At 37.3% G+C, this 12,473-nt stretch overlaps 1 protein-coding gene across 5 annotated transcripts in view; it reads right to left on the reverse strand.

Moving 5' to 3' along the window:
* The window catches only part of CEP63 (centrosomal protein 63), a 46,505-nt gene that overhangs the window by 25,317 nt on the left and 8,715 nt on the right, over window positions 1–12,473 (reverse strand). For all 5 annotated transcript variants that reach the window (XM_090284305.1, XM_090284307.1, XM_090284304.1 and 2 more), the window contains 3 exons: window positions 12,233–12,410; window positions 4,161–4,256; window positions 3,246–3,368 (listed from right to left, as the gene is read on the reverse strand). In XM_090284305.1, coding sequence (XP_090140431.1) covers window positions 3,246–3,368; window positions 4,161–4,256; window positions 12,233–12,410 — 397 coding nt within the window. The remainder of the gene's footprint in view (window positions 1–3,245; window positions 3,369–4,160; window positions 4,257–12,232; window positions 12,411–12,473) is intronic.

Genomic DNA, 12,473 nt, shown 5'->3' on the forward strand with positions numbered 1-12,473 from the left:
ATCCCAGCCCCACTCAATGTGAGGGCAATAGACAACACATTCATTGTATGTAGTACATTAGATGGTAATGTGACTGAGTAACTTTTAATTAGACACTTAGAGAGATGGGATTGAATTTATACTACTCTGGGGAGGGGAACAGCAAGCACAAGACACTGGGATGGACGTATCCTTGTATGTTTAAGGATGAACAAGGAGGGCTGGTGTATCTGGAATAGAGTAAAAGGACAAACAAAAGTAAAGAGATCAGAGCGTTAACAGGAAGTGAGACTGTGTAGGTCATTATGATAATTTCGCTGTTTAAGAGAAGCTACTGGAGCGTTTCTGTAGAGCAGAGGACACGATTTGACTTGCATTACAACAGAATCATTCTGGCTATTATGCTAAGAAAAGAGAAGTCAAGGATGACTCTGAGGCTTTAGGTTTGAGCAAACTGAGGAATGGGGTTGCTATTAACTAAAACAGAAATTGTGTTAGAGGGACGGGGAAGAAAAAAATCAGGACCTTTATTTTGGCCATGTGAAGTCTCAAACAGCTTTAGACACTGAAGTGGAGAGGTGAAACAGACAGTTGGAAATTCTTCTATCGTGAAAAGGAGAGGTCAAGACTAGAAATATGAATTTAGGAATTAACTATACACAGTGCTTAGAACTACAAGACTAAATTTTCACCAAGGGAAAACAAATAGAAAAAAAAAGAGCTCCAATGACACAACCCTAGGGTATTCCAATGTTAAAGGTTGGAGAGCAAAAGAGATTGAGAAAGAGTGGCTAACACGGTAGGAGAAAAACCAGAAGAGCGTAGTTGTTCTCCAAGCCAAATCAAGAAAGTGCTTGAAGGAGGAGGAGCGACAGCTGGGTCTGATGCTGCAGTTAAGATAAGGAAGATGAGGGCTAGCCACAGGCTTCAGTAATGTGGAAGTCACATGGAAGTCACCTCCATGTAAATAGCTTCTGCAGAGAGTGGGGGCAAAGATCTCACTGGTTTGGGGGCAAGAAAAATGGAAGAAAAGGAGATAAGTATAGATGTCTAAAGTAGTTTAGTTATAAAATGAAGGAGGAAATTGGGGCAGTACTCAGAGGAGGAAGAGAGAGGTCAAGAGAGAATATTTAAGAGGGGAGAAATTTGGATGATAGCAGAAAATACCCAGGAGGGAGGGAAAAACTAAGGATACAGAAGAGAAGGCCAATTTCTGGAGCAATGTCGTGGGTAGGGGCGGAGCAGAGCACAGACAGTTCTCTAGCAGGAGGGCAGAGCCTAGGGGCACAGATGCAAATAGGTGGGCAGAAACAGTGTCCAAGTTTGTGAAATTCTCTTCTCATTGCTTCTAGCTTCTCAGTGAAACAGAAAGTGAAATCATTATCCACAGGTGAGAATGTGGAAAAGTGTTGAAAGTCTTAGGAAAAAGAAAGTATGAAACAGTCATGGAAAGCAGGAGAATGAGAGGAAATACAGTACAAGTGACCACAAATTTTAAACGAGGCCCATCCACATGACTGTTTTTCTCCAGCCATGCTCTACTACACATGGCAAGTACAGAGTGGGCAGAAAGCTGGGTTTAACCAGAGTTATGGTTTTGCCAAGCAAATGTGATGAAGCGAGAGAGCAGCACAGGTGCTGGAGGGGAATGGAAGGAATGTAACGATGGAGTTTAAGCTGAGTCAGGATCGGTAAGTGAGGACACGAGGTAGATATGGAGCCGTGAAGAGGTGGCAGAATTCATTCACTTTAAGCTATGGGGTCAAGTGATGACTGAGAGTCTAGGGACCAGAGGGAGTGAGCTGAAAGACAGGGATGGTAAGCAGAGAATGAGATGCTTGACATGTGATTCTAGCAGGGGTGCAAGTATTGGTAATGACAACACCTAAGGAACAGTGATGGGAATAGACGGATGAGACAGGGAGGACATCAAAATATCTACGGAGGAAAGAACACCAGGGAATTCAAAGACCAAGAAGATTATAAGCTTCATTCTTATGGACAGTGAAAGCCTCAAGAACTAGGACAAGAGTAATGTTAGACAGAGTGACAGTGAACTGGGAGATGAAGTCTTTGAGCTGGGGAGTAACCCAGGGATCAGAAGATGACTACTTTGGTTGTATGTATGTTGGTAGATGATACAAGCTGATGACATGAAAATCAAAGATGGAGTTTTTGAGGCAGAAAGAAAAGAAATTGGTCAGGAAGTGGCAATGAGGAATTTGGGTGGAAAAGCCCAGGAATCTCCAGAGAGGGCCGGAGAGGAAGCAGTATCTCTAGTCCTCAGATTCTAAGGTTTTCAAATGTATAAAAATATTGAGATGTAGGAAAATATGAAACAGAAAGTACAACTCTAGATAGTAATAATATATTGACATTTAACAGAAACATTGTAAGTAATCATAAAAACACGTTGAACAATGTTTCTCAAATTAGAATCAGCTGGGGGAGCTGTATAAAATGCAGATTCCTAGGTCCCATGCCATGCTAGTGGACCAGAATCTCTGAGAGCCTAAGAGGACCCTGGCTGATTCCTAGGTGCACTGGAGAGCCGATGGCAGCAACAGAGGGGGGAGGGGCAGATTCCAGGGGAAAAGAGTGACAGCCCTGAGCTGCTCCTTCATCTACTCTTGGCAATGTTAACTCGCCACCTCCCTGAAGTCCTTTGGGGAATCAATCCAGTACACAATAATCAAAGTCAGCAAAGAAGAAGGTAAATAGCTTACTATATCTAAATGGGAACTGAGGATAAACAATCTGATATGCAGACTACTCTGTGCAGAAGAGCTATGTGCTTTGAACAGTTACTACGCCTCTACTCTATTAAGTGATAAGACAAGGACCACAGTCCATCAGAGACTGCTAGTAATTGTTGGTCAATGTTTCACACTATTAGCATTTTGGATACAATAATCCTTTCTGTGTGGAACAGTCCCCAGCATGTTTAGTGATCCTGGTCCCTGTTCTCTGAACACCAGTTTCACTCCCAGTCATTTTGACAACCAAAAACAGTGACTCCATACATTCCCAAATGGCCCTGAAGGGTGGTACCGCCCTGTGGAGAATTACTGAGAGCTAGTAACTCCATCACCCACAGGGGACCATACAATGATAGAATGAATAGATCACCCTTGACCTTTGATATAGCTCGGCAGCAGTCCTGGAGATGGTAGGAAATTGATTTCAGAAAGGAGCACTATTAGAAACATCTCTTTGCTCCAAGAAGGCTGACAATCACTATGAAGAAATTATTACTATGAACGTACCTCTATTTTTCCAGTTAATCTCTCAATTTCAGACCGATCTTCCCTAGGATTTTTGGTGTTTCCTCTGAAGTCCCGTATTTGTTTTTTCTGTAGTTTTTCATAGCTTCTCTTCAGTTTGCCTAACTGTAGACACAGTTATTTCTAGACTTAAAATGTAAGAATTTGTAAACAGTGGTGGTGGACAAGTTGGTATTCTGAAAGCAAGGTCAGTGCTAAATAGTACTACTGAAAATAGCTTAAGAGCATATTTGACTTGCAAATTAAAATACAAAACAACTCAAAACTACATGTAAAACATAAACCTAGAGAATACATGGAGTCAAAGAAAAATAAAGGGAAAATACTTTTCTAAACAAAACTTTAACTTTTATGACAAAAGCCTTATATTTAAGAGCCCCACAACTCATCCCAGCCCTCAATAAAAGCATCAAGGCTGTGGTTCTTGAACCATTCTCCTGTGAAACACTGATATTCAATAAGCAGGAGAGAAGTCTTATTTTTAAATAAAAATAAAAGCAACTTTCCCCAATCTAAAGCATAAGCTTGAGTTAACAGATACTATAGAATTTTCTTAGTTCTCTTATTTATCCCAAAATGCTTCTGAAACCTTTGGATCCTCCATTACTTAAAATCTAGTAACTGATTTAACTCAAAAAATAATATTTAATGTAAGTTTTTGGTGTCAATATGTCACCATATTATACAAAAATAGCTGTTTCTTTCAGTACTCAACCAAGAAACACATTTCACAATCTCTGTTCTAGGTAGCAACAAACATAATTAGGCAAAATTTCCAACCCTTACCCTCCTATGGAATATATACTTCCCACTTTGCAAAGTAGAAACTAGCCCATTAATAAAATTCTCAAGGGTTAAAGAGACAAAATGATACAATGCATAGAATTAAAATCTCACTTCTTCCTGTAGTTTCTTTAACTCCTGCTTATAGTCCACAGCCATCTCTTGCTTGACTTTTTCAAGTTCTTCTACCTGCTGACGTAACATTCCAACCTGGAAGTAGACAGGTGGTATAACATTTTTCATTATTAGCACTGAAACAATAGCCCTAGGACATAAAAATAGAAAATAACCTTTGTACTTATCTGTAAATATAATTTCTCAAACGTGTATGGTATTACCCCACTTTTCAAATATCTAATTATTTAATGACCCACACAACATTGCCAAAAAATGGAAAACAACTCTTCTATTTCTAGGTTTAGGTAAAAACCTACTCTCACTGTCTGATTTACTTTCCCTAACCCCTTTTATATTAAAACACTCATGAAAAAATTAAGAGATATAATGTTATAAGAACCTCAGAGACTAAGAATATTGAACAAAACTCTAAGATGTCAAGAATAATTTCTATAAATCAAAATGCAAAATAGTAATGTCAAACAGAAAAGACAGTCGGAGACTTGTACCATGTTTACCATACATCCCAATTAAAGAAATCAGTTCCACCAAACAGCGCAAGGACATTTTATCTTAACCCATTTCACAATGCTTTGATACCAGCCACAGCTAGTTCATGCCCAGCCCTCACCTCCATCAGTATTTCTCAACCTCTCTCCCAGCTAGAATTTCATCTATGAATAAGTGAGGAGGGAGAGGGAGAATGGGGATCAGGAGGTAGTTATCTCAAATACAATATAGAATGGTAATTTTAGAAACAAAACAAAAAAGTAAATCTTAAAAAAGTTCTCATCACAAGAAAAAAATTGTAACTAGGTATGATGACAGATTTTAAGCAGACTTACTGTGTTGATCATTTGCAATGTATACAACTATTTTATCATTACTTGCACTCCTGAAACTAGTATAATGTTATAGCTAAATTACCCCTCAGTTTAAGAAAACAGAAAAAAAACTGGTTATTTTTAGAACAAAAAGTCCATGGAATTCCAAAGAAAAATTCTGGTAGGATTTTTTTTTTTTTAATTTGAAAGTGATTCTTAAGTTCAAATCAGAAGAATGATTAAATATAGCCAATAAAATAGAAAAGAGAAAACTACTTTTTATAAAGGATCCAAGTGAATAGTTACTGGATTCCTGGGTAGGAGGAAACTTTCTGAGCTTAAAACTAATGAGTCATTTAAATGTGATAGATCTGAGTATGTAAAAAATGTAAAACTTCTATATTTTAAAAAAATCCATTAAAATTAAAAAGCAAATAAACTGAGAAAACCACTTATAAAAATATTTCAAAAGATTTTTAATCTTTATGTATTTTCTTCTAACTTGTTTCCACTATGTTCGGAGACCATACTCTACGATTTCAGGCCTTTGAATTGTGTCGAGATCCACTTTCTGGCCAAGCAAATGGTCAATTTTGAAAAGATTCTGTTTGTGTTAGAAAAGAATGCGTACTCCACAGTCCTCTTGTGCAATGTTCTGTATGCATAAATTAGATCAAGTGTGTTGATCATGATGCTCAAATCTATACCCTTACTGGTATCTGTCTCTTATTCCATCAGTTACTAAGAAAAGTGGTTAAGATCCCCAGCTACAACTGTGAATTATTCTATTTCTCTTTGTAGTTCTGCCACTTTTTGCATAGAGATAAGGGAGAGCAAGAAAGAAATTTCTTTTAAGACTATTTTATTAGATAGTTACAAATATATACATAGCCTTAGTTTGAGTTCTCCCAAAAGTGCAGCCTGAGACATGGACTTTGAGGCAGGCGATTGAAAGTGATCCCAGGTAGCACAGTGAGGAAACAGAAAGAGAGACCCAGGGAAGGAAGGGAAGCCAATAAAAAGGTGTGCTATTGAGTCAATTTCCACAGTTAAGCAGCCGGGGCTAAATCACACTGGAAACTCACCAAGGAACCAGAGAAAATGTGATTCAGAATTGTCCCTCTAAGGGGCAGGAAGGTGGAGAATTGATCCACGGATTCCAGTTCCTCCACTGCTTAAGGCTTGCCCCGTAAGTGTTAACATCCCCATACCTCTAGGTTTCACCTGAGCAGCTTTCTGAGGCTCCAGAGGGAGAAGCACAGTATAGAGATATGCCGGCAGGAGCTATACGAGCGTAACAGCCAAGATGAAACCAGGAGGCAAAGAAGAGGCGGTACAGGTCCCAAAGAATGTCTGCGACAGCTATGTACACTGAAATTTCGTATTTTATCACTATGAAGTGTTTCTCTTCACCTGAGTCATGTTCATTGCTTCTGCTTCAAATATATTTTTCCTAATGTGAATATACCTATACAATATCTCTCTTCAAAGTGTTTACATGATACATATTTTTATTTTACTTTTTACTTTCAACTTTGAGTACCTATATAAACACCAAATAACTGAGTTTAATTAATTTTACCCAGTTGGACAATTTTTATCTTTTAATTGGGCCATTAGTACATTTACATTGAATGGACCTATTTGGATTAAAATCCATCATCTTATTGAATGCTATTTGTACTTAATAAGCTCTATGTTCCTTTTTCTCTTTCTTGCCTTCTTTGGAACTTACATATTCTATTAATATGTTAATTTATACTTTTACTAGTTCTCTCAAGATTAAAACATGGGTCTGTGACTGAACAAATCTAACATTAATTAGTAGTTTTACTAATTCCAAGGCAACTCAAGGACTAGAGAAATACTTTAATTCCATTTACCCCCAACCTGACTTAAATGCCATCATAATCCTATACATATGTTAAACTGAAAAGGGTATTGTTATATACAGTTAATACTCATTAAGGTTTACCCACATATTTACTGTTTCCTTTCATTTCTTCCTAAATCTCTTAAGCTTCCATCTGGGATCACTTTCCTTCTGCCTGAAGAACATTCTTTAGTAGTTCCTTTGTACAGGTCTGTTAGTGACAAATTCTTTCAATTTTTGTTGATTTGAAAATATCTTTCTTTCATTTTTATTCTGGGTATAGATTTCTGGTTTGGCAGGGAAAAAGTCATTTCTTTGTAGATATTCCACTGTCTTCTGGCTTTCACTGTTTTAGCTGACAACTCAACTATTAGGAACTGTTTGTAAATAGCCTGTCTTTTCTTTCTTGGCAGATAATCTTTTCAGTTTTATTCTTTTTGTTTGATTGCTTGTCACATTTCTACTTTGTCTTTAGTTTTCAACCTAGGTAAATATTTATTTTTATTTATCTTGCTTGAGATTCTTGAATTTCTTAAATACATGGTCTTCCTCACTTTTGGCAAAACTTCAGCCAATTTATCTTCAGATATTGCTTCTGCCCATTCTCGCTCTTTTTTCTCCTTCAGAGATTCCAAAAGCAGTCATATAAGACCTTCTCAGTGTATCCTCTTTCTCTTGCTTTCTTTTCTATATTTGCTATCATTTGGTCTATGTTTTATTCTAAACATTTTCTTTTGTGCCATCTTCCAGTTTACTAATTACCTCAGTCTTTAAGACCTTGATTTCAATTATTCTATTCTCAATGCTTTAATTTCCACTCATTTTTTTTTATTGTTTCCAATTCTTTCATGAATTGTTCAATCTCATCTTTTGTCTCTCTGAACACTGTAAATGTAGCTACTGTAAAGTCTAAGCATGACAGTGCCACTATCTAGATTCTCCTTGGGTCTGTTTTTATCTTCTACTGCCTCTGCTTCTTAAACTTCCTGTTGTCTTGTCTCATTTGTCTAACTTTTCTTTCTCAGAGGTTATCAAGCATCATATTTGCAAACTTATTAGAAGAAATACTTCAAGACCCAGAATGGTGTTTTTCCCTTTAGAGAAAATGTAAGTTTGCTTTTCCCAGGTTCCTGGAAGCCCTAGCACTTGGGAGCTGCCTCGGGGCAGCACACTCTAGGGTAATCTTCAACTGAGATATAGAGATTTCTTGTAAATGTCTGCAGCTAGTAGCAGGGTGAAGAGGACCTGGTCTACCACTGGCCCATCTTCTTTCTTTCAGGTTCCCAACCCAAAATGAGGAGGGGCTCAGAGCCACCTTGGACACCAAATCCTTTATTCTCTCAGCCTCTTGAAGTTATCCAAAACCCATTCAGTCTCTATCCTCTCAGGTGCCTTCTCTAGCTTCAGCTAATAATTGCCCCAAACTCTAGGCTCACCTCCATGGACCTTTAGCCTCGCCCAGATCCTGGCCTGGTAATTCTTCAGTGTCTTGTTAGCACTCTATGTCAAGCAGATTTTTTTGAAAAATCTAACTTACTTACTTGTTCTCAGTAGGTAAACTGGCCCAAATTACCTAGCCTGCCACTACCAAATGTTAAAGTCTGAAAGATTCACATTTAACAAAAAACATCCTGAGTGAAATTTACTTCTAAGGTAAAATTCTATAGCCAATCAAACTTTCAATCCGATGTGGAAAAAAAGAAAAAGATATTTCCAGATATGTGAAGTATGTTCTACCAAAATGAAGTAGATTTATAAACCTCCAGAATAATGGTGAAGAGAGTTTCCAAGACAAAGCTATACTGCTAGACTAGAGAGTAACTTATCCATATTTGAAAATGGAAAGCTCCAAAAAAAGAAGAAAGAAAATAGATACATTACCTAATATGTCTGAAAACATTAAGACAAGACTTATATTTGTGTCAGAGAATTTGGGAACAATCAATGGTAGGTACTTTTTTTTTTTAATCCTCACCCAAGGATATGCTTTTTATTGACTATAGAGAGAGGAAGAGGAAGTAGGGAGAGAGAGAAAGAGAAACATCAACCTGTTACCTCCCATACATGCCCTGACCAGGGATAGAACTCACAACCTATGGATGTGCCCTGATCAGAAATCGAAACCGAAACCTTTTGGTGGATAAGGCCAACCCACTAAGCCACCAGGCCAAGGCAGTAGATACATTTTTTTAAAGTAAATAAAAATGAGACAATTATTAATTCCAGGGGAAAAAAATTGTACAATAAGTAAATTTGATTATCATTATACTATCTGACTCAGCTGTGAATAATATTTACTAGCTTAATAATGTATATGCTGAATACTGAGCTAACCAAAAAATAAGATATACAATCCTGGTAGGATGAGGGAATGGCAATTGTATGGAAGACAGCAAACCCCTTAATTTTCATAGTAGGAAGTCACATTCGATAATAACTAAACCTGAAAATTAAGATATGTAAGTACAAAAATGTTACTTAGAACCATGGGAGAGTACCAAAAGAAAGAGTTAAAGGCACTGAAATGACTGCTTCCAAGGAGCAGAAACCCTAGGTTCAGGGGAGTGGGGCAAATAATTACTATTTTTCCTTATAAGCCGTGTAGAAAAATTTTTATTTGTATATTTTATACATGGTAAGCATATTACATGTGAAGGAAAGATTGTTTATGTACCAGGGGCTGGCCACAATGGGCACTCAAAATATTTAAATTTCTTAAAGAAAAGGAGGAGATAAAAAGGTGAAATGCTGAGTGAGGGATGGCATTAGGAGGAGAAAAAGGAGCCAAGCTTTGAAACAGTCAGCATGGACAACAGAAGCGCTGAAATAATTGATTGTAGATAAAATTTATAGTTTTCAAAGTGTTTTCTTACACAGTAACTCAATCTTCACAACAACACTGCGACGTGGGGTTTTTATCCTAATTTTACACATGATGAAACAGGCTCAGGGACGTTAAATTATTTGTTCAAGGTCTGTCAGCTGAAAAGAGACAGAGCCAGGATTCCAAATTCCCTCCTTGTTTCATTAAGTCTACCGGCTCTGCGGGATGTGAGAAGGTAACAGCAGCAGAAACGTCCATTAAAACCAACCCAATCCCAACAGTGTAATCAGAAAACACATAAAGCGTTCACTTACAAAATGAGTTGTTTATACTAGTAGCCCTCCAAGAATGATCTGGTGCTGCTCACAAAAGCCATCCCCCAGGATATCAGGAACTTGAGGCAAATGTAAATCGACTATGTCACGAAACACACTGCTTAGTGCCACTGACATTTTTATATAGCAAAACTTTCTATGAAGAGAGAAAGGTGCAATGTACTGACTTACATTCTGGTGTAAGCTTTTTTTTTTTTTTTAAGGTTTTATTCATTCATTTTTAGAGAGGGGAAGGGAGGGAGAAACAGAGGGAGAGAAACAATGTGTGGTTGCTTCTCACATGCCCCCACCCAGAGACCTGGCCCGCAACCCAGGGGTGTGCCCTGACTGGGAATCAAACTGATGACCCTTTCGGTAGCAGGCCGGCACTCAATCCACTGAGCCTCACCAGCCAGGGCTGGTGCAAGCTTTTTATCTCGTCGTGGGGCTATCATCTGGGCAGCATTGGTTTATACCATAGGACTAACTGCTTCTAGGCTGTCAAACAAATGAGAATGAAAAAAACTTAAAGTCCTATTTTCTAGTTCTTATGTGATTTACTGTTCAAAGTAGAATTGAACATAGTATTACCAACACAATTTCTTATGGGATTTACTGTTCAAAGTAGAATTGAACATGGTATTACCAACACAATTTCAGAGACAAACTCCATGGAATAAAGTCCCATGACTAGTGTTTGGTAAAAGCACTTTAGTTCTAGAAATTTCATCAACTTTCAGCAGCCCAATCAATGAAGCAGTGCATCGGCCAAATAGCTACAATTCTAAATTTCTTTTATGTGCTGGGCCAAACCTGTCTCTTCAAATCCTTAACATGCACCTAACCATTTGTCTTTAAGGTATTAAATAATAGCAATAATGCCCTTAACATCCAAACTAAGCTACAGAAATAAGTTCAAACAGCCTCAAAGTAACTAAATATTCTCATAATAACATACACAGAAATTTCTTTAACAGGTTTCAAACAAAATAAATGACTTGGATACCTATATATTATGTTTTCCTTAACCACGAAATCACTATCACTTTAACGTACTAAACAGAACTACTTTTGTTTTGCTCTAAGATAAAGAAGTGGTAGCTAAAGCAGCTTACCAGATAAAGAGCACTGACCCAGTGTAAATTAAAATTAAAATAAACAAATGATTCCACATACTTTTTCATCACCTATATCTTTGCATGAGGTATAATTTTAAAATACATTCTCAAAGTTCTATCCAAATTTTGAAATAAATTCCAGTTTAGCAAGTGGCATTCCCAGAAAAGTGAATTTTACACAGCCAGTATTACTATGTACTGCTTTGATCCAAAGTGTAAATGGCCAACCAATGAGAGTCATCTGACAAGCATAAAAACACTTTTACCAAGTCTAGCCCTCTCCTTGTTAAGTGAAATAGTCTAAAATACTCTCAATAAGTATCACCAATAGAATCACAATTGTACTGTGAACCATTCACAGAAGTCCCTCAATAAACTGAGTAACTGCACTGAGTGGTGATCCTCCTGGTAGGAAAGTCCATCAGAATGGGGCTCGTGACCAGTATTTCCCTACAACTCTTCCAACATGTCTGAGGTTGACATTCATGCAATTTTGGGGCGATTCTTGAGCTTATACATGCTTTCTGCTCCCCCTCCAATATTCAGTGTACTTTTACTAAATTATGAGGAATCAATCAGCAATTACTAAACTTTGCCTCCAAATCGCCAATTACTGTGGGTGGCAGGATTGCAAGAAATTTTTATTTTCCTCTTTCTTTCTTTTCCCCTAATTTTGAACAAGGGCAAATATAAATTTTTTAAAGGGTTTCTGAATTTTGTTTTAAATCTAACCAAAAGAGGCAAATTACTGAATTCTGGGCTTAACTTTTTTATACCAGGCATACATTGAGGCCAAAAATAACGTTCACCAAACCCAGTGAAAGTTGACATGGATATATAGGACAGAAGTTACATAAAGATCATGGGTCACAATTTACATTTTCATAAAGAAGCTATGCAGGTATTATATGTGACCAAAGTAACGTGATCGTTGAAATAAATGTTAACATTCTCAAGCATTTTCACACTGAATTTTTCCTCTAAAAGAAACCATCAGAATTAAAAGACAACATAGAAACAAATGACATAAAAATGCTTTCTTCAACAAATATTTAAGAAATATATTGAATATAAAAGGTCAAAACATCAAAAAGAAGAAAAAATCAACTGCTTTACCTCTTTGTGTTTTATATCCAACTGATCCCTAAGAGTCTTCAGCTCCTGTTCACGGGCATCCAAGCAAGCTTCTAAAGCATGTGTCTGCCCTTCCCATTCAGATTTCTTATGAGCCACCATTATGTCAATCTGTTTCATGAGCTCCTGTAGTTCTGCTTCACAAGATGTCAAAAATCTCCTGTAAATAAGAACGGACCCTTAAGAACAAAGAACATACATCAAATGCATAAACAGAGCAGAC

The sequence above is a fragment of the Furipterus horrens genome, unplaced genomic scaffold, assembly GCF_987537825.1.
Source record: "Furipterus horrens unplaced genomic scaffold, mFurHor1.1.pri manual_scaffold_7, whole genome shotgun sequence".
In the NCBI taxonomy this organism is placed as follows: domain Eukaryota; kingdom Metazoa; phylum Chordata; class Mammalia; order Chiroptera; family Furipteridae; genus Furipterus; species Furipterus horrens.